This window comes from Rhinoraja longicauda, chromosome 9, assembly GCF_053455715.1.
Source record: "Rhinoraja longicauda isolate Sanriku21f chromosome 9, sRhiLon1.1, whole genome shotgun sequence".
Taxonomy (NCBI): domain Eukaryota; kingdom Metazoa; phylum Chordata; class Chondrichthyes; order Rajiformes; family Arhynchobatidae; genus Rhinoraja; species Rhinoraja longicauda.
In genome coordinates this window covers 53,207,410-53,235,050 of record NC_135961.1, presented here as the reverse complement: position 1 = coordinate 53,235,050, position 27,641 = coordinate 53,207,410, and the positions used below count along the sequence as shown (strand labels likewise).

The window sequence follows — 27,641 nt, the reverse complement described above, 5'->3', positions numbered from 1 at the left end:
TGGCTCGAAGGGCCAAGTTGCCTACTCCTGCACCTATTTTCTATGTTTCTACGAGACTAATGGCACAGCTTTTCCGAACATCCGGGACAAATGCCCTGCGTGGCCTCTTTGTGCTGTGAGTTTCAATATTGTTGGCACATATTATTTTGCCTTTGCAGTAAAGGTGCACGTGATTAGAGGGGTGGTGGTCCCATGACAGGGTTTCGTTTTCCCGGAAGGGTAACCAACTCTCGGAAAGACAGCTCTAGTTTAAATTTGCTCTGCCCTATCACTGATAACAACGTCACAGATGCAGTGTCAAGTTGCCTTTTTTTGGGGAAAAGCATCTGCAACTGAATATATAAATAGTGGGTCTGGCCGAATGCACTAAAGGAGTTGCCTTTGAGTCTTCGGAGTACAGTATTCAACGAGCATTTGGTAAGTACAAAATATTGGTGAGGTATGATTGATCATATCATATCTAACTTTGATTACATGAACTTAAAAGTATAAGACTGGCCAGGTCGGGTGTGGATGCAGAAGTCAAGGACACGCAGCGGGAACGAGCGGCAAAGTAGCGCAGCGGCAGAGTTGCTGCCTTACAGCATCAGAGACCCGGGTTCAATCCTGATTATGGGTGATGTATGTCCAGAGTTTGTCCGTTCTCCCCAAGGAATTTCTCCGGGATCTCCAGTTTCGTCTAACACTCCAAAGACGTACAGGTTTGTAGGGGTTTTTTTGGGGTAGAAATTGTAAATTTTCATTGGTGAGTGTAGAATGTTATCAGTGTATGGGGATCGCTGGTCGGCGCGGACTCGGTTGGACCTGTTGCTGCGCTGTATTTCTAAACTAAACTATAACAAGTATGATCTATGGCGCCCTCATCTGCAGTAAATGATTTCACCTTGAGAAAATATAACTCAGCGTTGAAGAACTGGAGCTTTAGATAAAGCAATGAGATAAAGTTATGCAATGAAATATGTTGCCAGTAATCTCTGCGATAAATGAATAACCATCTGGAAATGGTTCATTAGCGCAACATCTTATTGACCAGTGGAGCGCCGATAAGGGTCTCGATCCGAAACTTCACCCATTCCTTCTCTCCAGAGATGCTGAGGTACTCCAGCTTTTTGTGTCCATCAATTGAAAACACCATGTTGGGAGAGGCAGTGTATATTGAGGTGCAAGTATAAAAATAAAAAGGGAAGAGGAATGGGAATGGGAAGCACAAATAGAAAGATCTGATACAACAGAAAGAGAGAGCAAATTCACTGAATTTAAAGATGTGCCCATTGAGTTGTGCAGTCGACAGATGCCCGCACAATAACGATGACACAATATGGGCCAACACAAAATGGGGAGCTGACACAGAGGAGGAGTTGAGAACTCATTCAGGTCATCGATGACCGCATTGAATGATGGCACAGACCCTGATGGGTGGCCGATTCCTGCTCCAATTTACATCTTGACTTATCGAGGTCAGCGTTTAGGTCGGAATATTCACACCAGGTTCACACTGGAAGGGGGGGGGGTTACGAATGTACGAATGTAGGTAAAGAGCGGAGAGACAGCGAGACTAATGGAACAGCTTTTCGGAATATCTGGTACGGATGCCACGCTGAGCTTTTTTTTTTGCTGTGAGTTTCTGCATTGTTGGCACATATTTTGCCTGTGAAATAACTGTCTACGTGGTCAGATGGGTGATGGTTCCAGGTAAGGCTTTCTTTTTCCCATAAGTAAAAGTGAAACTGACTCCAGATTCCCGAAAAGGCAAATCTATCTTCCCTAATTCGGCCCTATCCGTAGATAACAATGTTACTGAGATAAAGTGATGATCAAATTGACCGTAATCTCCTTGATAAATGAGTAACCATCTGCAACTGAACATATAAATATTGGTCTCGAAGCCCTCCGTTTCTTCCTCGACCGTAGAACCAGCCAATCCCCATCGACCAACACTCTCCTCCGCCAAGCAGAGCTGGTTCTTACCCTTAACAACTTCTCCTTTGACTCCTCCCATTTCCTCCAAACCAGAGGTGTAGCTATGGGCACTCGCATGGGCCGTAGCTACGCCTGCCTCTTTGTCGGGTACGTTGAACAATCCCTGTTCCCGGCGTACACCGGCCCCATCCCCGAACTCTACCTCCGCTACATCGACGACTGCATTGGTGCTACCTCTTGTACCCATGCAGAACTCACTGACTTCATACACTTCACTTCCAATTTCCATCCTGCCCTTAAATATACCTGGACTATCTCCGACATCTCCCTCCCGTTTCTGGACCTCACCATCTCCATCACAGGAGACAGACTAGTGACTGACATCTACTATAAACCCACTGACTTCCACAGCTATCTGGACTACACTTCTTCCCACCCGGTCTCCTGCAAAAAGTCTATCCCCTACTACCAATTCCTCCATCTACGCCGCATCTGCACCCGGGATGAGGTGTTTCACACTAGGGCATCAGAGATGTCCTCATTCTTCAGGAAACGGGGCTTCCCCTCCTCCATTATAGATGAGGCTCTCGCTATGGTCTCTTCTACATCCCGCAGCTCCGCTCTTGCTCCCCCTCACCCCACTCGCAACAAGGACAGAATCCCCCTTGTTCTCACCTTCCACCCAACCAGCCAGCGGATCCAACAAATCATCCGCCAACATTTCCGTCACCTACAACGGGACCCCACCACTGGCCATATCTTCCCATCCCCTCCCCTCTCTGCGTTCCACAGAGACCGTTCCCTATGTAAATCCCTGGTCCACTCGTCCCTTCCTACCCAACCCACCCCATCCCCGGGCACTTTCCCCTGCAACCGCACGAGATGCAACACCTGTCCCTTTACCTCCCCCCTCAACTCCATCCAAGGACCCAACCAGTCTTTCCAGGTGAGACAGAGATTCACCTGCACATCCTCCAACCTCATCTATTGCATCCACTGCTCCAGATGTCAACTTATTTACATCGGCGAAACCAAGCGCAGGCTCGGCGATCGCTTCGCTCAACACCTGCGCTCGGTCCGCGTTGGCCAAACTGTTCTCCTGGTGGCCGAGCACTTCAACTCCCCCTCCCATTCCCAGTCTGACCTTTCTGTCATAGGCCTCCTCCAGTGCCATAGTGAGGCCCACCGGAAATTGGAGGAACAGCACCTCATATTTCGCCTGCGCAGCTTGCAGCCCAGTGGTATGAACATCGACTTCTCCAACTTTAGATAGTTCCCTTGTCCCTCCCTTCCCCTCCTCCTTCCCAGATCTCCCTCTATCTTCCTGTCTTCACCTATATCCTTCCTTTGTCCCGCCCCCCTGACATCAGTCTGAAGAAGGGTCTCGACCCGAAACGTCACCCATTCCTTTTCTCCTGAGATGCTGCCTGACCTGCTGAGTTACTCCAGCATTTTGTGAATAAATACCTTCGATTTGTACCAGCATCTGCAGTTATTTTCTTATATAAATATTGGGGCTGACTGAATGCACAAAAGGAATTGCCTTGGACTCCTCTGAGTACAGTATCTAATGAGCATTTGGTAAGTACAAAATATTGTATGGTTGATCATATATCTAACTCTTGATGACATGAAATAAATATTAGAAGCCTGGGCAGGTGAGGTGTGAATGTGGAAGTCTCCTCATCTCCATTCTAAATGGCCTACCCATTATTCTTAGACTGTGGCTTGTATAACATATAACAACTACAGCATGGAAACAGGCCTGTCCGGCCCTACCAGTCCACACCGACCATTCTCCCTGACCTAGTCTCATCTACCTGCACTCAGACCATAACCCTCCAATCCCCTCCTATCCATATACCTATCCAATTTACTCTTAAATAATAAAATCGAGCCAGCCTCCACCACTTCCACCGGAAGTCCATTCCATACAGCCACAACCCTCTGAGTAAAGAAATTCCCCCTCATGTTACCCCTAAACCTTTGTCCCTCAATTCTGAAGCTATGTCCCCTTGTTGGAATCTTCCCCACTCTCAAAGGGAAAAGCCTACCCACGTCAACTCTGTCCGTCCCTCTCAAAATTTTAAAAACATCTATCAAGTCCCCCCTCAACCTTCTACGCTCCAAAGAATAAAGACCCAACCTGTTCAACCTCTCTCTGTAGCCTAAGTGCTGAAACCCAGGCAACATTCTAGTAAATCTCCTCTGTACCCTCTCCATTTTGTCGACATCCTTCCTATAATTTGGCGACCAGAACTGCACACCATACTCCAGATTCGGCCTCACCAATGCCCTGTACAATTTCAACATTACATCCCAACTTCTATACTCGATGCTCTGATTTATAAAGGCAAGCATACCAAACGCCTTCTTCACCACCCTATCCACATGAGATTCCACCTTCAGGGAACAATGCACAGTTATTCCCAGATCCCTCTGTTCCACTGCATTCCATTTACCCTGTACGTCCTATTTTGATTTGTCCTACCAAAATGCAGCACCTCACACTTATCAGCATTAAACTCCATCTGCCATCTTTCAGCCCACCCTTCCAAAAGGCCCAAGTCTCTCTGTAGACTTTGAAAATCTACCTCACTATCAACTACTCCACCTATCTTAGTATCATCTGCATATTTACTAATCCAATTTGCCACACCATCATCCAGATCATTAATGTAAATGACAAACAACAGTGGACCCAACACAGATCCTTGGGGCACTCCACTAAACACTGGCCTCCAACCTGACATACAATTGTCAACCGTTACCCTCTGGTATCTCCCATTCAGCCATTGTTGAATCCATCTTGCAACCTCACTATTAATACCCAACGATTTAACCTTCTTAATCAACCTTCCATGTGGAACCTTGTCAAATGCCTTACTGAAGTCCATATAGACAACATCCACAGCCTTGCCCTTATCAATTTCCCTGGTAACCTCTTCAAAAAATTCAAGAAGATTAGTCAAACATGACCTTCCAGGCACAAATCCATGTTGACTGTTTCTAATCAGGCCCTGATTATCCAAATAATTATATATATTGTCCCTAAGTATCTTTTCCATTAATTTTCCCACCACAGACGTCAAACTAATAGGTCTATAATTGCTAGGTTTACTTTTAGAACCTTTTTTAAACAACGGCACAACATGCGCAATGCGCCAATCTTCCGGCACCATCCCTGTTTCTAATGACGTTTGAAATATTTCCGTCATAGCCCCTGCTATTTCTGCACTAACTTCCCTCAATGTCCTAGGGAATATCCTATCAGGACCTGGAGACTTATCCACTTTTATATTCTTCAAAAGTGTCCGTACCTCCTCTTCTTTAATCCTCTTAATTTCCATCACTACTCTACTTGTTTCGCTTACCTCACATAATTCAATATCCTTCTCCTCGGTAAATACCGAAGAAAAGAAATTGTTTAATATCTCCCCCATTTCTTCCGGCTCAGCACATAGCTGTCCACTCTGACTCTCTAATGGACCAATTTTATCCCTCACTATCCTTTTGCTATTGACATATCTGTAGAACCCCTTGGGGTTTACTTTTACATTACTTGCCAAAGCAGCCTCATATCTTTTTTTCGCTTTTCTAATTTCCTTCTTAAGATTCCTTTTACATTCTTTATATTCCTCAAGAACCTCATTTACTCCCTGCCGCTTATATTTATTGTATATCTCCCTCTTTTTCCGAACCAAGTGTCCAATTTCCCTGGAAAACCACGGCTCTTTCAAATTATTATTCTTTCCTTTCCACCGAACAGGGACTTAAAGACTCTGTACTCTCAAAATTTCACCTTTAAATATCCTCCATTTCTCTATTATATCCTTTTCATAAAACAACAATTTCCATTTCACTCCTTTTAAATCCTTTCTCATCTCCTCAAAATTAGCCTTTCTCCAATCCAAAATCTCAACCCTTGGTCCAGATTTGACCTTCTCCATAATGATATTGAAACTAATGGCATTATGATCACTAGACCCAAAGTGCTCCTCAACACATACCTCCGTCACCTGACCCATCTCATTTCCTAACAGGAGATCCAACACTGCCCCTTCTCTGGTAGGCACCTCTACGTATTGCTGCAAAAAACTATCCTGCACACATTTTACAAACTCCAAACCATCCAGCCCTTTAACAGAATGTGATTCCCAGTCTATATACGGAAAATTGAAATCACCCACAATCACCACTCTGTGCTTACTACTAATATCTGCTATCTCCTTACATATTTGCTCTTCCAATTCTCGTTCCCTATTTGGCGGTCTATAATACACCCCTACAAGTGTTGCTAAACCTTTCTCATTTCTGAGTTCCACCCAAACAGCCTCCTTAATCGAGCCTTCTAGTCTGTCCTGCCAAAGCACTGCTGTGATATCCTCCCTGACAAGCAATGCAACACCCCCACCTCTTGCCCCTCCGATTCTATCACATCTGAAACAATGAAATCCTGGAATATTTAATTGCCAATCGCAACCCTCCTGCAACCATGTTTCACTGATCGCCACAACATCATACTTCCAGATGTCAATCCAGGCTCTAAGCTCATCCACCTTTCTTACAATGCTCCTAGCATTAAAATATACACATTTAAGGGACCCATCATTTCTTATTCTCAGTTTATTTCTTTTCCCTTCTTTCTCCCCTACATATTGGGTCTGAATGTTTCCCTTTTCTGCCTCCTGCCTCACACACTGCCTATTAGCTATCTGTGTTTGAGTCCCTCCCCCCAACCGTACTAGTTTAAAGTCTCCGCAGTTATTTTAGCAAATCTCCCCGCCAGGATATTGGTTCCCCTCGGGTTCAGATGCAACCCGTCCTTTTTGTACAGGTCATACTTCCCCCAGAAGAGGTCCCAATGATCCAGAAACTTGAAACCCTGCTCCCTGCACCAGTTCCTCAGCCACGTATTTATCCTCCACCTCACTCCATTCCTATTCTCACTATCGCGTGGCACAGGCAGTAAGCCTGAGATTATTACTTTGGAAGTCCTTTTTTTTAACTCTCTTCCTAGCCCCCTGAATTCTCCTTTCAGGACCTCTTCCCTTATCCTACCTATATTGTTGGTACCTATATGTACCACGACCTCTGGCTCCTCTCCCTCCCCTTTCAGGATATCCTGGACACGCTCAGACACATCCCGGACACCGGCACCAGGGAGGCAAACCACCATCCGGGTCTCCCGACTGCGTCCACAGAAACGCCTATCTGACCCCCTCACTATAGAGTCCCCTATTACTACTGCTCTCCTATTCCTTTCCCTACCCTTCTGAGCAACAGGGCCGGACTCCTTGCTAGAGGCCCGGGCACCGTCGTTGCCCCCAGGTAGGCTGTCCCCCCCAACAGTACTTAAACAGGAGTACTTATTTCCAAGGGGTACAGCCACCGGGGTACTCCCTAGTCCCTGCCTCTGTTCCTTGCCCCCCCTAACAGTGACCCACTTGTCTACCTCCCGTGGTCTAGGAGTGACCACCTCCCTATAACTCCTATCTATAACCTCCTCACTCTCCCTGATCAGACGATCTGCCGCTCCAGGTTCCTAATACGGTCCCTTAGGAGCCCCATCTCGTCACACCTGGCGCAGATGTGGATGTCTGGAAGACTATCAGACTCCCAGATTCCCCACATCTGACACCCAGAACAAAAAACTGCCCTGGCAGTCATACTCTCCAAACAAAGCCCCGCGCTCGGTTACTAAACCTACCGCCCGGCCGCTACTCCAACCGCTCCAACCGCCCACCCAAAAGAACTGAGTGATCTCCTGGGAGAGGCGAAAAACCGGATAAAAAACCCAGGCCAATTTGGGAAAAAATCCGGGAAATTCCTCTCCGAACCCAAGCTAGGCGATCGAAACTAGTCCGGGAGATCACACAGGTCTTACTCCTTACTATCCCCACACTATCCCCACACAATCCCCACACAATCCCCACACAATCCCCACACAATCCCCACACTACTTCCCAAGCAACACAGCTTGGTGCTGCTTGCTACTGCTGCTGCTTGCTGCTGCTGCTACTGCAGATTGCTGCTGCTGCTGCTGCTACTGTTGATTGCTGCTACTACTACTGATTGCTGCTGCTACTGCTGATTTCTCTTGATTCCACCAGCCAGTATGCGCTGGAATTTAGAATGATCAGAGGGGATCTTATTGTAACATATAAGATTATTAAGGGATTGGACATGTTAGAGGCAGGAAACTTGTTGTTCCCAATGTTGGGGGAGTCCAGAACCAGGGGCCACAGTTTAAGAATTAGAACGGAGATGAAGAAAAACCTTTTCACTCAGAGAGTTGTAAATCTGTGGAATTTGCCTCAGAAGGCAATGGAGGCTAATTCTCTGGATGCTTTCAAGAGAGAGCTTGATAGAACACTTAAAGATAGCGGAGTCAGGGGGTATGGGGAGAAGGCAGGAACGGGGTACTGATTGTGAATGATCAGCTATGATCACATTGAATGGCGGTGCTGGCTCGAAGGGCCAGATGGCCTACTCCTGCACCTATTGTCTATTGTCTATTATATTGAACTAAGCAGGCCAGAAAATATGAATAAAAGAGAAGAGAAAGTGAAGAGGAATGGGAAACTCTGTGTCCCATAGTTCTGCTCTCCCTCCCCCTCTCCCAGTCACAACAAGGACAGTTTCCCTGGTCTTCACCTTTCATCACACTAACCACTTCATCCAACACATTATTCTCCGACATTTTCATCACCTCCTGTGTGATCCCATTAATCATTTCTTCCCATCTTCACCACTTTCCGCCTTCTGCAGGGATCGCTTCTATTGCAACTCCTTGGTTCAATCATCCATTCCCACCCAAACCACCACCTCCCCAGGTACTTTGCCCTGCAACAGCAGAAGATGCAACACTTTTCCTTATACCCCCTCCATCGGCTCCATCCGGGGATCTAGACAGTCCTTTCTGATTGGACAGAGGTTCACACGCACCTCCTCAAACTTCACCTACTGAATTCAGTGTTCCAATGTGGGCTCCTGTACATCGGCGCGACCAAACGTAGAATCGGCGATTGTTTCGCTGAACCATTTGGTCTGCCGAGGCCTACTGGATCTCCCGGTTGCTAACTATTTTAACTCCTCTTCCCATTCCCATACTGACCTTTCTGTCCTGGGCCTACTCCATTACCAGAGTGAGACCGCATGCAAATTGGAGGAACAGGACCTCATATTTCGCCTGGGTAGATTACAAACCAGCAGAACATTGAATTCTCTAATTTTAAGTAACTTCTACTAAAACTCCCTTCCCCTCTCCCCGTGCCACCTACCCCAACCTGGTCATTTAACCAGGTTCACAGTTTGCCACGATGTATCCCTCTTGAAATCACACCTTCCCCAGCTCTCAAACGCGCAGCACCCTGCTGAGGTCATTTGCTGCCAGCCCTGATTTGTCCTGGGCATTTCCCGCCTTCTCTTCTCCCTCTCCGTACCCGACTTGCTACTTTCAGTTTGTGGAAGGGTCCCAACCCAAAACGTCACCTATCCTTTTGCTCAAGAACTGCAGCCTAATCTGTTGAGATACTCCAGCACTTTGAGTCGATCTTTAGTACAAGTAGAAAGTTTCATGAAAACAGAAAATAAGTGAAAGTTCACTAAATTAAAGTGTGTTTTAATTCCTGGAAATCAGGCTTCAGTTTTCCCGTAAGTAAAACTAAATGTGACATCCTGATTCCTGGAAAGGCAACTCCAGTTTCTATTTACTCTGCTGTATTTGTAGATTACAACTGCGCTGATATAAAGTGAGTTTCAAGTTGACTATATTCTCCTTGATAATGATAAATCTACAACTGATTAATTGAAGTACGGTAACTCAAAGGTTGTCACACCTAGATAAATAAATAGTGGGGCTAGCTGAAGGTATATTGCCTTGGAATCCTCTTGGTACAGTATCCAAAGAGCATTTGGTAAATACAGGACATGCGATGAGGGGTAAGGGGAGCAAGGGCGGAGCTGCGGGGTGCCGAGGAGACACGTGTGAGGGTCTCATTGATGATGGGAGAGCAGAACCCCTGTTCCCTAAAGAATGAGAACATCTTGGATGTCCTGGTATGGAAAACCTCATCTTGGGCGCAGATGCGGCGTAGACAGAAGAATTGGGAGTAGGGGATAGAGTCTTTGCAGGAAGCAGATTGGGAAGGGATGTGTCAGAGATGGTCCAAGTCAATTTGATGGAAATTGATGGTGAGGTTAATGAAGTCCATGAGTTCTACATTCCTTTATCATATTATTTTTTTTGCCTATCTTTCATTTGTTCTATATCTCTCTGCATCATTGTCTATATCTCTCGTTTGTCTTTCCCGTGACTTTGTCTGAAGAAGGGTCTCGACCCGAAATGCCACCCATTCCTCTCCAGATATGCTGCCTGGCCTGCTGAGTTACTCAAGCATGTTGTGTCTTTCTTTGATTTAAACCAGCATCTGCAGTTCCTTCCTACACATTGTGACTTTGAGGCACTGGTTACCAGTATATTGGTCTATAGAGGAAACATTTGTGACTTTGCCCTTGTTATTTGATTGGTTGGCAGACAGGAAACAAAGAGTAGGGATTAACGGGTCCCTTTCAGAATGGCGGGCAGTGACTAGTGGGGTCCCACAAGGCTCGGTGCTGGGACCGCAGCTATTTACAATATACATTAATGACTTAGATGAAGGGATTTAAAGTAACGTTAGCAAATTTGCGGATGACATAAAGTGGGTGGCAGTGTGAACTGTGATGAGGATGCAGGGTGAACTGTGATGAGGATGCAGGGTGACTTGGACAGGTTGTGTGAGTGGGTAGATGCATGGCTGATGCAGTTTAATGTGGATAAATGTGAGGTTATCCACTTTGATGGAAAGAACAGGAAGGCAGATTATTATCTGAATGGTGTCAAGTTAGGAAATGGGGAAATACAAAGAGATCTGAGTGTCCTTGTTCATCAGTCACTTAAAGTTATCATGCAGGTACAGCAGGCTCTGAAGAAAGCTAATGGCATGTTGGCCTTTTTGACAAGAGGAGTTGAGTATAGGAGCAAAGAGGTCCTTCTGCAGTTGTACAGTGCCCTAGTGAGACCGCACCTGGAGTACTGTGTGCAGGTTTGGTCTCCAAATTTGAGGAAGGATATTCTTGCTATTGAGGGCGTGCAGCGTAGGTTCACGAGGTTAATTCCCGGAATGGCGGGACTGTGTTATGTGGAAAGACTGAAGCGACTAAGCTTGTATACGCTGGAATTCAGAAGGATGAAAGGGGATCTTATTGAAACATGAAAGATTATTAAGGGATTGGACACATTAGAGGTAGGAAACATGTTCCCAATGTTAGGGGAGTGCACAACCAGGGGCCACAGTTTAAGAATAAGGGGTAGGCCATTTAGAACGGAGATGAGGAAAAAAAAATTCAGTCAGAGAGTTGTAAATCTGTGGAACTCTCTGCCTCAGAAGGCAGTGGAGGCCAATTCTCTGGATGCTTTGAAGAGAGAGCTAAATAGAGCTCTTATAGATAGTGGAGTCCGGGGGTATGGGGAGAATGCAGGAATGGGGTACTGATTGTGAATGATCAGCCATGATCACATTGAATGGCGGTGCTGGCTCGAAGGGCCGAATGGCCTGCTCCTGAACCTATTGTCTATTACTTTTGGTCGCCTCTTTAAATATAAATTTTAAATGGCGCGACACAATTTTCCATGCATAAAGCCATGTTGACTATCCCTAATCAGCCATTTTCTATCCAAATGCTTGTAGATCTTATCTATCCCTCACAATTCCCTTGAATAATTTACCCTTCACTGATGCCAGGTTCACTGGCTTGTCGTTCCATAGTTGTCCTCACAAATCTTCTAAAATAAAGGCAGAGCATTATGCACCTTTAAGTCTTCCGGTACCACAACCGTGGCAAACAAAGATACAAAAGTCACAGCCAGAACCCCGGGAATTTCTTCGCTAGCTTCTCACAATGTCCTATAATACACCTCGTGAGGTCCTACAACTAATTAATTAGTGCAACAGCCTATTGACTAGCAGAGCATCCTTTTGAAAGTAGCATGTTACGAGAGGCTGTGTGTTAAGGTACACATGCTGTGCTCAGGGCAAGCGATGAAACTTTGCCTCATGAGGCTTCACGGAGGAGGCGGAGGAGAGAGTGATAGCAGGAGAAAGGATGGTCAGTTTTTCTTTTTTGTGTGACACTTCCTTGGTCTTTATGCTGTGGAGATGGCAGTTAGGGCAATTGTATGCCCTTCTTGCAGGATGTGGGTTTGTCCTTGCAACCTTTCTAAAATGACACAGCATTCTACACATTCCAGTCTTTCCAGCATCACAACTGTGGTGAAGAAAGATACACCAGTCTCCAACGAAACCCCAGCAGTTTCTTCCCTCACTTCTCACAACGTCCAAAGGTATACATGGTCAGGCCCTGGGGGTAAGTTCATTTTTATGTGCCTGAAGACATAGTGTCCATTGTAGTGAATGGATGACTATGTATAGTGGGGCTCTACAAAGCTTAATTCATAGCACAAAAAGTAACTTAGTCCCAAGTACTGCTAGTATGGTTGATTATCTGAATGGTGTCAAGTTAGGAACAGGGGGCGTACAACGAGATCTGGGTGTCCTAGTGCATCAGTCACTGAAAGGAAGCATGCAGGTACAGTAGGCAGTGAAGAAAGCCAATGGAATGTTGGCCTTCATAACAAGAGGAGTTGAGTATAGGAGCAAAGAGGTCCTTCTGCAAAGAGGTCCTCACACAGGGCCCTAGTGAGACCGCACCTGGAGTACTCTTTGCAGTTTTGGTCTCTAAATTTGAGGAAGGATATTCTTGCTATTGAGGGTGTGCAGCGTAGGTTTACTAGGAATGGCGGGACTATCATATGTTGAAAGACTGGAGCGACTAGGCTTGTATACACTGGAATTTAGAAGGATGAGAGGAGATCTTATCGAAACGTATAAGATTATTAAGGGGTTGGACAAGTTAGAGGCAGGAAACATGTTCCCAATGTTGGGGGAGTCCAGAACAAGGGGCCCCAACAAGGGGCCCTCTCTTTTTCAGTCAGAGAGTTGTGAATCTGTGGAATTCTCTGCCTCAGAAGGCAGTGGAGGCCAATTCTCTGAATGCATTCAAGAGAGAGCTAGATAGAGCTCTTAAGGATAGCAGAGTCATGGGGTATGGAGAGAAGGTAGGAACGGGGTCCTGATTGAGAATGATCGGCCATGATCACATTGGCGGTGCTGGCTCGAATGGCCTCCTCCTGCACCTATTGTCTATTGTCTATTATGAAGACAATTCAAGCTACATAAAGATGCCATATATCTGGTGATAAATGGTCTTCAATCCTATCATCATTCTTGGGTAGCACAGTGGCACAGCGGTAGAGCTGATGCCACACAACGCCAGAGACCCGGGTTGGATTCTGGGGGAGTGTGCATGTTCTCCCTGTGACTGCGTGGATTTTTATCTGGGTGCTCCAGTTTCCTCGCACATTCCAAAGTCGTGCAGGTTTGTAGCTTAATTAGCTTCTGTAAATTGTCCCAAATGTGTAGCATGCAAAAATGAGATAGCATAATACTGATGTATGGGTAATTGGTGGTTGGAGTGGACTCGGAGTGGGCCAAAGGGCCTGTTTCCACACTGTATCTCTTTCCAAATTCCAGAGGGAAAAGAAGGCAAGGGAATGTAATAAATGGCAGGATATCATGTGTAGAGGTCCATGTTATCCTGAAAGTAACAGGAGATGTGGGTGAAGTGGTCGGGAAGGTATATGGAAGACTTGTCCTATTGACCAAGGCACAGAATGCTAGTGTAGAGAGCTCATGCTGGGATAGTACAAAACATTAGTTAAGTCACAGGAAACATACTGTGCACAATTCTGGTCACCACACTCCACATATGTGATAGTACCAGTAAGTTGCTGAGATGATTTACAAAGATATTGGCAGGATGGAGAAAGCTATAAAAAGAAACTATCCAGGCTGTGATTATTTTATTTGAAAGAAAGGAGACCGAGACAAAGGAATAAAAAGTCATAGAGAATGGGAACAAGCCCTTCAGCCATTTGTCCATGGTAACCTAGATGCCCCATGCAAGCTAGATCCATTTGCCCATATCCCCCAAACCTTTACCAATGCCTTGAACAACTATAACGTAATGTCCCAACCTCTATACTCTATACCCTAACTGATGAAGACAAGCTTTCTTCCCCACACTATCTACCAGTCATGCCACTTTCAGGGAACTTCCTGAATCCCCTGCTATACAATACTCTCTAGGGACCTACCACTCACCCTGAAGGTCCTGGCCTGGTTTGACTTCCCAAAGTGCAACACCTCGCACTTATCTGCATTAAACTACATTAGCTATTCCTCAGCCCACTTGCCCTGCTGATTAAGTTCCTGCAATTTTTGATAAACATCTTCACTGTGTACGATACCACCTACTTTAATGTCATCTGTATATTTAATAATTATGCCTTGAGCTTGCTCTCTTTGGATCCCATGCAATCTAACCATCCAGAGCAGTTTAACTTGTGGAACATCGGTAAAGGATTAGCTGAAGTCCATATAAACAACATCGATGGCCTTGGCCTTGTCAACCTTCTTGGTTACTTCTTCAAAAATCTCAAGCAAATTTGTAAGGCACTTTCTTCCACATTCAAAACCATGCTGCCTATCCCTAATCAGTCCATGTCTACCCAAATGCCAATATATCTTTTTGCTCAGAATCCTCTCAAGTAACTATCACCACATATGTTAGGCTCACTGGTCTATAGTTCCCAGGCTTTTTCTTGTAAACCTTCTCATACAGAGGGAAAACATTAGTCATCCTCTAGTCACCTCACTATGCCCTTGTGTAATGATGATTTACATATTTCAGACAGGACTCCTGCAATTTATTTTTCAGCTTCCTGTAGTGTCCTTGAATATTTCTGATCAGGCCCAGGAACCTTTATATGCCTTAGGAAACCCAGCACCTCCTCAACCATAATGTGGACTGCCCTCAAAACATCTCTAATAATAATAATAATAATAATAATAATAATAATAATGCATTTTATTTATATAGCGCTTTTCATATACTCAAAGACGCTTTACAGAGATTTTGAGAACATAGGGAAATGAATAAATAGATAAATAAGTAAATAAATAAATGAACAGAGAAAGGAGACAGAAGGTGAGGTGACCTTCAGTGGTTGAAGGCAGTACTGAACAGGTGAGACTTCAGCGATGTTTTGAATGTGGTGAGTGTGGAGGAGTCTCTAACGGTTTGGGGTAGTGAGTTCCATAGGGTGGGAGCAGCGATGGAGAAAGCCCTGTCCCCCCAGGATCTGAGTTTGGTCCGGATGTGGGGGGATAGGAGATTGGCAGCTGCAGAGCGGAGGGTGCAGGTGGGAGTGTGCCTGTGGAGGAGGTCGGTCAGGTAGGATGGGGCCAGGTTATGGAGGGCTTTGTAGGTTATGAGGAGGATTTTGTACTGGATTCTCTGGGGGATGGGGAGCCAGTGGAGTTTATAAAGGACGGGGGTGATATGGTCACGGATCGAGGTGTGTGTGAGTAGACGGGCAGCGGAGTTTTGAACGATCCCAAGTTCCCTCATCACCATGGTAAAAGCAGAGAAAAAACACTCACCGAGGATCTTGCCTTTCTCCCGTGACTCCACACATAGATGACCACTTCAAGTTTAAGGGGCCCTATTTTGTCTCTGCTTATCCCCTCTTTCCCTTAATGGGTGTAGAATCTTTTTGAATTCTCCTTAATCTTGTCTGCCAGAGTTATCTCCTGCCTCCTTTTTATCCTCCTAATTTCTCTCTTAAGTATGCTCTTCAGTCCCCTAAATGCCACCAGGCAAAAACTTGATCTCAGCTGCCTATATCTAACCGACACCTTCTTTATCCTTCTCAACATCCAGCCTCCCTACTCACTCCTGCCTTGTCTTTCACTCAATCAGGAACATGCGTGCCTTGAACTTTCACCATCACACTATTAAAAGCATCCCATTTTGCAGATGTCCCTTTGCCCACAAATACAATACAATACAATACAATACAATATATCTTTATTGTCATTGTACCCAGGGGTACAACGAGATTGGGAATGTGCCTCCCATACGATGCAATAATTTAAGTAATTAACAGCAACCCAACGAAACGAAACAATTGTAACAGTTTTTAGACAGGGTAAAGTGCAAGTTGATCTATGCGTTGTGGCCATCCGGCTCAGCAGGACCGGTTCACAGCAGCTATGGCCCTGGGGATGAAGCTGTTCCTGAGTCTGGAGGTGCGGGCGTAGAAGGCCTTGTATCATCTGCCCGATGGAAGGAGTACGAACAGACTGTTGCAGGGGTGTGAAGAGTCTTTGTGGATGCTGGTAGCTATTCTGAGGCATCGTGTGTTGTAGATGCCCTCCAAGTCTGGTAGCTGTGTTCCGATGGCCCTCTGAGCTCTATGGACCATCCGCTGTAGAGCTTTCCTTTCTGCCTCCGTGCAGCTGAGGTACCACACAGGGATGCCATGCGTTAGGATGCTCTCTATGGTGCAGCGGTAGAAGGTCGTCAGCAGCTGTTGGGGTAGACCAGACTTTTTCAGTGTTCTTAAGTAGAACAGTCTTTGTTGTGCCTTCTTGACCAGCGCAGCAGTGTTATTCGACCATGTTAGGTCCTCCGAAATGTGAGTGCCCAGAAACATGAAGCTGGACACTCTCTCCACACTGTCCCCGTTGATAGAGATCGGGGCATATTCCTCGTTATGTGACCTACGGAAGTTGATGATCAGCTCCTTGGTGGTATTTAGGGACAGGTTGTTATCCGAGCACCAGTCCGCCAGGTTCTGCACCTCCGCTCTATAGTTTGTTTCATCCCCGTTGGTGATAAGCCCGATCACCGTTGTGTCGTCTGCAAACTTGACAATGGTGTTGGTGTCGAATGCAGGAACACAGTCGTGTGTGAAGAGGGAGTAGAGCATGGGGCTCAGAACACAGCCCTGTGGTGTGCCGGTACTCAGGGTGATAGTGGAGGACAGGTGCGGGCCCATTCTCACTGCCTGCGGTCGTTCCAGCAGGAAGTCCAGGATCCAGTCACATAATGACGAGCTGAGGCCTAGCTGGTGGACAAGCTATTCTAACAATTTTGTCACGTTCCTGTCCAATATCATCAAAGCTGGCCTTGCCCCAATTCAGAACTTTGACTTGTGGGCTGGTGCTTGAGAGAACATACCCGGATGACATCTTGAAGAACCATGATGTGCCAGACTATACACTGAGCCGGGAAGTCTAAAGTCTATTATTGGGCAAGATAGAGACAAGGAGCAGCAGGACCACTTCTGGCTAAAATTTCCTTGATTCAATGATTTAGCAAGCAATGTAACAGATTCTAATAGTTCAGAATTAAGTAAAATTGGATTTGCAAAACCCCAAACTAAATTTTAGAAATAATTTAGAATCTGATAAGTCTTTCTGTGTATCACATTCCCAGTCACTTCACCTTACTTCCATAAATCTCCAAATTTGCTCTTGCCGCCATCTCTCCCACTACTTCTCATAACTCGTCAAGTTTCAGGTCTCTTCGGCAACACCTGACCGCAACTCCCGTCAATGTATCCATCAGACTTCAGCACATTAACACCTCGATTGCCAGCACCCTTCTAAGTACAGAACTATTTCTACCAAAGTACAGAACTCTGATGCCCCCTCACAATGCCTCCAGTGACACTAGCTAGAGGCCACAAATCCCTGAAGTCAACCTCGCATTCTTGACACTGTCAGGTCCTTAATTTACAGACACACGTTAAGGTTTCGTGGGGTACATAACATGGGTGTGTGGATGGAGCAAAGGCGCGAATTAACCCTCCTTCACATTTAATGCACCAACAGACTTTAGGAGTTATATTGCTTCCATGTCAAAACCATCATCAACATTTTAATAATGCAGCGAGATGCTGGAAATAAGTTTAATATTTAAAAGATGCCCAAAAATGGCAGTGAGCTGTTTCCCATCTCTCATTTGACTCTGCACACAGTCCATCCTCCAGATTGAGCTGTTGGGATCCCAGTCACCAAGAAGACACTTCCACAGGATATCGGGATGATGTGAGATACTCCTGTCTGCGAATCACTTTATCATTTTGGGGGGAGTAGTGTCACATGGTTGAGAGATACAGAGGGAAAACAGGTTCTTCAGCCCACCGGGTCCGCGCCGACCAGCGATCCCCGCATAATAACACTCTCCTGCACACGCTAGCGACAATTTTCACGTTTACCGAGCCAATTTACCTACAAACCTGTACGTCTTTGGAGTGTGGAGAACGTACAACAGACAACACCCATGGTCAGAATCGAACCTGGGTCTCTGGCGCTGCAAACACAATAAGGCAGTAATTCTACCGCTGTGCCACTGTGCTGCCCTAGAGGTTTACCTCTTTAATATTAGGTACTCAAACATCCTTGGTGTTTACTGCAACTATTTCCCTTGCAGGAGAAGAGTCACCATGGCCAGCGAGGAATGTAAAACTGTTGCTTCCATAAAGACGGCGGTGAGGAGCATCACCAAAGCATCTGATGTCAGGGAAGACAATGCTTTGTTCTTGCAGCCATACAGTAACTGGGAACAATTCCTGATGCCTGGCCCACTTTCTGTAGCCATTTTAGGTGAAATAATATTCCTTTCTGCAAGAGAAGACTTTGCAATTGACAAGGGTATGCCCAAGGAAGGATTTAAGTTCATAAAATATCCCAAATCATTCCGTGCCTCTTTAGTGCAAGTGAGCAATGAGGGCTGGGAGGCTTTTCAGATAGCTCACAAGAACATGGACGAAATCCGGCTTCTCTCCATGACAGTCCCGACTGACATGAGGGAAGTTGTGAAGTTCCTCGTGCAGAAGAATCCAAAGATCACTGAAGACTTCCTCCCGATCCCTCTGAAGAATATCAAATCTTCTGCAGATAAATGCTTGAAGCTTTCCACGGCTGTGGAGGAGAAATTTAACGCACTCATCCGTCTGATCAATGAACTACTGGAGGCCTGCACAAGCTCCAAAGGAGTATATGAGGAACAATTACAGAAAATACAATTTGAAAAGGAACGTGCTAAAATGCAGGAGAAAGCAGCTAAAGAAAGAAAAGCCATGATAGAAGAAAATCATAAAAAAATGGAAACCCAAATGAAGGAAGCAAAGGAAGATTACAAAGCCAGCATGAATGATATACCAGTTGGCTGGAATGCTGTGCGCATGGCTATAGCAGAAACACTTATGAATGGTGTCAGTGAATTCATCAGTGGAAGCATGTTCAGGGCTATTTCCTCTGATGAAAGCAGTAAAAAATGTCATAATTCCAGCGATCATAACTCCAATCTGAATTCTGCTGAAGAAGTTGAGAATGATATCATTTATAAAGCGGAGACTCTAGAAAATGTTATAACACACCTTCATTCTTTCCTGAGCAAGGATAAAAATATTAACTTGGGTAAGTTGAAAAGTGCGGACGGAGCTGATATTTTAAGCTTTTGCAAAAGTGGATTGGATCGTTTTCAACAGAAAGCAACAGATGGAGTGGACTGCAAAGATAAGCACGCAGCATTGAAGATCTGTGAAGCAGGAATTGGAATATGTGAGGAGCTGGAAACAATGCGAAAATCTACACACGCTGACAAAAAGGAAATGGCTGATACAGCTGCGAAGTTCAAACAAGTGATGCAGGATTCAATTACATTCACCTCTCGTAGCAAGGGAAAGACAGGGTCCATGGGGTTAACTGCCAGTCCACCAAACATTGCAACAGCTCAGCCAGCAGGGGGAAACAGCGGTGTACAGATGGCCAGTCTCAATGCCAGGGTCAAAGTGGAGCAGTCTGCAGCACAGCTGCGAACCTCACAGGAGATGTACGAAAGAAGCTTTGAGAATGTAAAGGAGAATAACCAAGAGCTCCAAAAGATCCTGGAAACTCTGCAGCATTGTAATGTTCAGGAAATAGACTTTGATAACACTGTGACGATGCTCTTGAAGGGATTGGATGCTTTAGGCCGTGTGAAGGAACAATGGGGGAAGATGGTGCTCTTCTTCACCATGATGTCAAACCTGATCGAAAGCTCTCTGAACCCATCACTTCTCAAATTCACGGAGTACAGTGAAAAGATTTCCGGCTATTCACCGAACCAGCTGACACAGGATCTACTGTACACACAGATCTCTCAGGCCACTAACATTGCGAGCCTTGTCCACATGATTGCTGAAACCTATGTGCAAGTCTCCACCCACCACCTGATGGACCGAGTCAACAGCCTGGGGAAATTACTGGGACTCGACCCAAATCGGGACAGATTTAAGTTTGATCGGGAACATAAGAAGTTTGGATCAGACTGCAATGAAGCATCAAAAGCCATAGAGGATCTTGTTCTGAGGAACAAAGACCAGTATAAAGAACGTGTGCAGGCGAGAATAGATAGGATGAATAACAGTATGAAGGCCTTGCTAGCCCCAGCCACTCCAGAAGAAATTCAAGAAATTCAAAATGCCGTGCAAGGAGGCATCCATGAGGGATATGTGGAAATAGCAGAGGATGTCATTGATGATTTTTAGTAATCGTCTGCTCCTTCACAGACCTCACTTCCACTTCCCAAAGATCAATGCAGTTTATCATTTCTATCTTCATTATATTTTAATAAAGAGGGTGTTGCTTTTTTTTGTGAAGGGGGCAGCAGGTTACATGAAAAACAGCATCTTAGACAATAGACAAAATATTGAATGCACGTAGTCATTTTCCAAGGGCAAGGGAGTCAAGAACGAGAGTATATATGTTGAAAGTAAGAAGGGAAAGATTTAATTGGAGCCCGAGCTGCAATGTTTTACACAAAGGCTTGTGGGTACATGGAATGCGCTGTCAAAAGATGTCATAGAGGCAGGTATAGTAACATTTATAAAATATTTCAACAGGTACATGGATAGGAAAGGTTTAGACAGTTATGCCACAAACGTGGCCAATGGAACTAGCTTAGATGGGCAACTTGGTTAACATGGATGAATTTGGCCGATGGGCTTGCTCCCATGCTGTATGACACTTTGAATCAAAACATCAAAGAATCAAAACATTTTCACGTAAATTTATTACAGTGGAAGAAGGTGGTGAGCGAAATGGGATCTGGAGCCTCAGAAGCAGAGGCACTGAGTCTGAACCTTTCTAAGGTTAAGTCACAACTGAAATATTCACCAGTGTTGTAGTGAATGATTTGATGATTCTGGAGAGAGTGAAGGAATAGTTACAGCAGGATTAATTAAATAGAATAAAACTGTTCTCATTAGCAAGTCCAGTAGACACTGATTTTAAATAATAGACAAATGGCACGTGATCTGGGAGTGAAAGGACTCGTCCAGAAAGTGGTTATAATCTGGAACTTGCTGTTTCTAAAGATGATGGAAATATAATTGATTGTAGCTTTCCAAGGAGATTTGGGAAGGCATGTAAGCTAAATAAATTGAAGCTCCATATAAATAAATTATAGGGCTCTGTGTAAAGTGGAAGGATGAGGTTGAATAGATTTCTTGCCAGACACCTAACATTAACTCAATCACCCAATTGCCCTCCTCCTGTGCTACTAATTCTGTGATTCAGTAAAACATCTTGCATTTCTGATTTATTATTTGTTTATTAGAATAGAATTGTTTTGAATTGCTTTAATTGAGACTTATGGCGAGGATCACATTTGCCTGAGATTAAGCTGTTTGTAATTTGCTAAAGATATCCCAGAATATGTTCAATTTTTCGCATTAACTTTTCAATAAACTGTTTATGCTTGATGAGGTGTTTGACCAAATCCTTGAATTTTCTCACATTCATTGATAATTCCTTTAAGATCACCAATGTGTCTTAATGACATCTATATACTAAAACTCTTGTTTGTTTGTTCCTGAACTACAGCCAAAACGGCACACAATTTTAGGCCCACCTTACTCACCGTCGTCCCTTTGGTGATAATGGGAGAAGTTTCATTGAAATCGGTGTTATATTTTTAAAGTTATTCACATTTTAAAGTTAAAATCTATCTCCAAGGGAGGGTGGGGGGAGGGGGATGGAGGGAGGGAGGGGGAGGAAGGAAGATAAGGGGGGGTGGGGGGGAGGGGAGGGGTTAGAGGGGGATGGGGGGGAGGATAGGGTGCAGAGAAACATAGAAACATAGAAAATAGGTGCAGGAGTAGGCCATTCTGCCCTTCGAGCCTGCACCGCCATTCAATATGATCATGGCTGATCATCCAGCTCAGTAACCTGTACCTGCCTTCTCTCCATACCCCCTGATCCCTTTAGCCACAAGGGCCACATCTAACTCCCTCTTAAATATAGCCAATGAACTGGCCTCAACTACCTTCTGTGGCAGAGAATTCCACAGACTCGCCACTCTCTGTGTGAAGAAATGTTTTCTCATCTCGGTCCTAAAAGACTTCCCCCTTATCCTTAAGCTGTGACCCCTGGTTCTGGACTTCCCCAACATCGGGAACAATCTTCCCGCATCTAGCCTCTCCAACCCCTTAAGAATTTTATATGTTTCTATAAGATCCCCCCTCAGTCTTCTAAATTCCAGTGAGTATAAGCCTAGTCTATCCAGTCTTTCTTCATATGAAAGTCCTGCCATCCCAGGGATCAATCTGGTGAACCTTCTCTGTACTCCCTCTAAGGCTAGAATGTCTTTCCTCAGATTAGGAGACCAAAACTGCACACAATACTCCAGGTGCGGTCTCACCAAGGCCCTGTACAACTGCAGCAGAACCTCCCTGCTCCTATACTCAAATCCTCTTGCTATGAATGCTAACATACCATTCGCTTTCTTCACTGCCTGCTGCACCTGCACGCTTGCTTTCAATGACTGGTGCACCATGACACCCAGGTCACGTTGCATCTCCCCTTTTCCTAATTGGCCACCATTCATACTCTGCTTTCCTGTTCTTGCCGCCAAAGTGGATAACCTTACATTTATCCACATTATATTGCATCTGCCATGCATTTGCCCAATCGCCTAATCTATCCAAGTCACTCTGCAGCCTCCTAGCATCCTCCTCGCAGCTAACACTGCCACCCAGCTTCGTGTCATCTGCAAACTTAGAGATGTTGCATTCAATTCCCTCGTCCAAATCATTAATATATATTGTAAATAACTGGGGTCCCAGCACTGAGCCTTGCGGTACCCCACTAGTCACTGCCTGCCATTATCAGCCTTTAATCCATTTAATTTACCTAACACCACTTCCCGACTAACCTGGATTTCCCTCAGTTCCTCCTTCTCATTAGACCCCCGGTCCCCTGCTATTTCCGGCAGATTGTTTATGTCTTCCCTAGTGAAGACAGAACCAAAGTAGTTGTTCAATTGGTCTGCCATCTCCTTGTTCCCTATGATCAATTCACCTGTTTCCGACTGCAAGGGACCTACATTTGTCTTAACTAGTCTTTTTCTCTTCACATATCTATAAAAGCTTTTTCAGTCAGTTTTTATGTTCCCTGCCAGTTTTCTCGCATAATCTATTTTCCCTTTCCTAATTAAGACCTTTGTCCTCCTCTGCTGGACTCTGAATTTCTCCCAGTCCTCTGGTATGCTACTTTTTCTGGCTAATTTATATGCTTCATCTTTTGTTTTAATACTATCCTTGATTTCCCTTGTTAGCCACGGATGCACTACCTTTCCTGGTTTGTTCTTTTGCCAAACTGGGATGAACAATTGTTGTAGTTCATCCATGCGATCTTTAAATGCCTTCCATTGCATGTCCACCGTCAACCCTTTAAGTATCAATTGCCAGTCTATCTTGGACAATTCACGTCTCATACCCTCAAAGTTACCTTTCTTTAAGTTCAGAACACTTGTTTCTGAATTGACTTTGTCACTCTCCATCCGAATGATGATCTCCACCATATTATGGTCACACTTGCCCAAGGGGCCTCGCACAACAAGACTGCTAACTAACCCTTCCTCATTACCCAGTCTAGAATGGCCTGCTCTCTCGTTGGTTCCTCGACATGTTGGTTTAGAAAACCATCTCGCAAACATTCCAAGAAATCCTCTTCCCTGCCAATTTGGTCACGCAATCTATATGTAGATTGAAGTCACCCATTATAACTGCTGCACCTTTGGTGCACGCATTTCTAATTTCCTGTTTGATGCCATCCCCAACCTCACTACTGCTGTTAGGTGGCCTGTACACAGCTCCCACTAGCGTTTTCTGCCCCTTAGTGTTTCGCAGCTCTACCCATATCGATTCCACATCCTCCGAGCTAATGTCCTTCCTTTCCATTGCGTTAATCTCCTCTCTAACCAGCAACGCTACCCCACCTCCTTTTCCTTTCTGTCTATTCCGCCTGAAATATAGAATATCCCTGGGTGTTGAGCTCCCAGCCTTGGTCACTCTGGAGCCATGTCTCCATAATCCCAACTATATCATAATCATTAATAACTATCTCCACATTTAATTCATCCACCTTATTACGAATACTCCTTGCATTGAGACACAAAGCCTTCAGGCTTGTTTTTATAACACTCTTGCCCCTTATATAATTATGTTGCAAAGTGGTCCTTTTTGATTTTTGCCCTTGATTTGTCTGCCTGCCACTTTTACTTTTCACCTTGTTACCTATTGTTTCTACCCTCATTTTATACCCCTCTGTCTCTCTGCTCTTGTTCCCATCCCCCTGCCATATTAGTTTAAATCCTCCCCGACAGCACTAGCAAACACTCTCCCAAGGACATTGGTTCCATTCCAGCCCAGTGCAGTAGATGTTTGGGCCCAATGGACCCACTTGGTCTAGTTCTTTCTAGTATCTGACCCATACTCATCTGAGGACAACTGGGAATAAAAACTATGTACATTCAAAAGATTTTGAAGCCTGCAGATGAACTTTACTTTTAAGGTCAATTACTTAAGGGAATAATTGTTTAAATTATATTCTTAACAAAGTGCAGCAGGAAATGGCCCTTCCAGAGGATAGGAGACTCAGCAACTAGTTGTCAGACTTAAACGGGTGTTGGTTCCTCAGCACTGTAAAAGCCATCCATGGCCCAAACACCTAATGCTCAACTTTCTGACTGCTCAGAATGGGTGTGAATTCAGCAGAGAGTGATGGAGTTGACATCTATTTGAAGCAAAACTTGGAAGATTTCATCAATTGTAATTGTCTTTCTTGCCAAAATATTGAATCCACCTCAAACAAAAGTCTGCAGAAGAGGAGGCACTCATCAGGACAATTGGAAACTGTTCAACCTGCACTCCTACTCTCAAAACCAAGGTCAGCCACATAGAACATAGCACATAGAGTATTACAGCACAGCACTAAATCCTTAGGTCCACAATGTGTGTGCTGAACATGATGCCAAGACCAACTCTTATCTGTTTGTTCATAATCCATATCCCTCCATTCCTTGCATATAGATGGACCTATCCAAAAGTCACTTAAATGCCACTATCATATCTGCCTCTACCATCACCCCCGGCAATGTGTTCCTGTCACTCACCACTCTCTGAATGGAGGAGGTTGATTAGAAGGGGACCCAAACTGGGAACAGAATTAAGTTATCGGGTATGGGAATGGGAACATGAGATGTTCGGATCAGACTGTGATGAAGCATCAAAAGCCAGAGAGGATCTTGTTAAGATGGACAAGGAGGTGTATGAAAAATGTGTGCAGACAGAAATAGACAGGAAGACCTTGCTATCCACAGCCACTGCAGAAGATATTAAAGAAGTTTGTGTCGTGCAAGGAGACATCCAAATACGAGCCAGCGAACCTTTTATAAAGCTGCAATGCAACTTCCTGCCTCTTGTAGTCAATGCCCTGACTGATGAAGGCAAGCATAGCATTTGTCTTTCTCATTATATCTACTTAAGTTGCCACTTTCAGGTCGATTTAGACTTGCACCCCGGGATCGCTTTGTGCATCAAATGTGTTAAGGGTCTTGCCATTAACTGTTTAGTTTCCTCTTAACATTTAACCTTCCAAAGTCCAACACTTCATACTTGCCTGAAATAAACTCCATCTGCCGTTTCTCCACCCATATCTGTAAATGGCACAGGACGTTCACAGGGGAGCATGAGCAGCCAGATGTTTGGGTCTATATTGACACGGGTAGGTATGGAGATGAAGTCCTGCAAAGAGAATTTGAGGCACATGCTAAAAAGCCGGACTTTCAGGAATGTAATCTCAGGATTACTGTCCATGCCACATGCTAGTCAGGCAAGAAATATGAAGATAGTGCAGTGGAGCTGGTGCAGGAGGGAGGGCTTTGTCTTTATGGATCATTGAGCTCATTTCCAGGGCAGGTGGGACTTTTGTTTAGTTCAGTTTATCGTCACGTGCACCAAGGTACAGAGAAAAGCTGTTGTTGTATGCCATCCAGTCAGCGGAAAGACAATATAAATGGCACTAGTGATGCCATTCCTCAGCCACCTTTCGAGGAATTTCTTTCATCTTGAAGGAGCAGGGAGACCATGCCAGTGTGTGTGGGTGATCCAGACTCTCCTGCTTGCTATCAGGTAAAATCTCAGTAAAGGAGGACTGGAAATTAATTGTGGTGAATTGTGGTGCAGTTTGTAGAGCTGCTGCCTCACAGAGCCAGAGACCCCTGTGCGATCCTGACCTTGGGTGCTGTTTGTGTGAAATTTACACGATCTAATGACCAGGTTGCTTCCCAAAGGTGCTGCGTTTTCCTCCCACATCCCTAAGGCATGTATGTTTGTAGGTGATGTGGTCCCTGTAAATTGTCCCTCATATCTAGGGATTGAATGAGAAAGTTGGATAACATAGAACCAGTGTGATCCTGTGATTGATGGACAGCATGGACTCAGGGGGCTGAAGGGCCTGTTTCTATCCAAAATCTCTAAACTAAACTAAACTAAGTTAATCTACACAGGACATGGTGCTTGGGGTGTTTTGAAGAGCATTAAACATAGAAACATAGAAACAGAGAAAATGGGTGCAGGAAGAGGTCATTTGGCCCTTTGAGCCAGCACCGCCATTCATTGTGATCATGGATAATCATCCACAATCAGTAACCTGTGCCTGCCTTCTCCCCATACCCCTTGATTCCACTAGCCCCTAGAGCACTATCAAACTCTCTTTTAAATTTATCCAGTGAATTGGCCTCCACTGCCTTCTGCGGCAGAGAATTCCACAAATTCACAACTCTCTGGGAGAAAAAGTTTTTTCACACCTCAGTTTTAAATGGCCTTTCCTTTATTCTTAGACTGTGGCCCCTGGTTCTGGACTCCCCAACATTGGGAACATTTTTCCTGCATTTAGCTTGTCCAGTCCTTTCATAATTTTATATGTCTCTCTAAGATCCCATCATCCTTTTCAACTCCAGGGAATACAAGCCCAGTCTTTCTAATCTTTCCTCATATGGCAGTCCCGCCATCCCGGGGATTAACCTCGTTAACCTACGAAGCACTGCCTCAATAGCAAGGATGACCTTCTTCAAATTAGGAGACCAAAACTGCAGACAATACTCCAGATGTGGTCTCACCAGGCAGGGCCCTTTATAACTGCAGAAGGACCTCATTACATGTGGACATGTCCTCATGTGGATCTATTGCAGGTTATTAAAAGAGGCAAAACAAGAGATTGCTGGGGCCCAGGTGAAGATCTTTGCATCTTCAATATTAACATTCCAGGTCCTGAAGGATTAGAGAGCAGCTAATATATTTTGTTCAAAAGAGAAAATAGGGATATTCTAGGACCCTGGGGCCCCCAACGTTGTTAATATTCCCCCTCTGTATTTCTAAA

At 44.9% G+C, this 27,641-nt stretch overlaps 1 protein-coding gene across 1 annotated transcript; it reads left to right on the top strand.

Annotated features, from left to right (window-relative positions):
• Nucleotides 1–277: 277 nt before the first annotated feature.
• Nucleotides 278–21,628, top strand: LOC144596744 (uncharacterized). Its single transcript, XM_078405489.1, has 2 exons — nucleotides 278–417; nucleotides 18,367–21,628. Exon 2 carries the CDS (start codon nucleotides 18,380–18,382, stop codon nucleotides 20,465–20,467), a length of 2,088 nt encoding a protein of 695 aa, XP_078261615.1. The 5' UTR covers nucleotides 278–417; nucleotides 18,367–18,379; the 3' UTR covers nucleotides 20,468–21,628.
• The last annotated feature ends 6,013 nt before the right edge of the window (nucleotides 21,629–27,641 follow it).

Bases quoted from the DNA above. Each gene is read 5' to 3' on its own strand.
- LOC144596744 (XM_078405489.1), top strand. From the start codon at position 18,380: ATGGCCAGCGAGGAATGTAAAACTGTTGCTTCCATAAAGACGGCGGTG.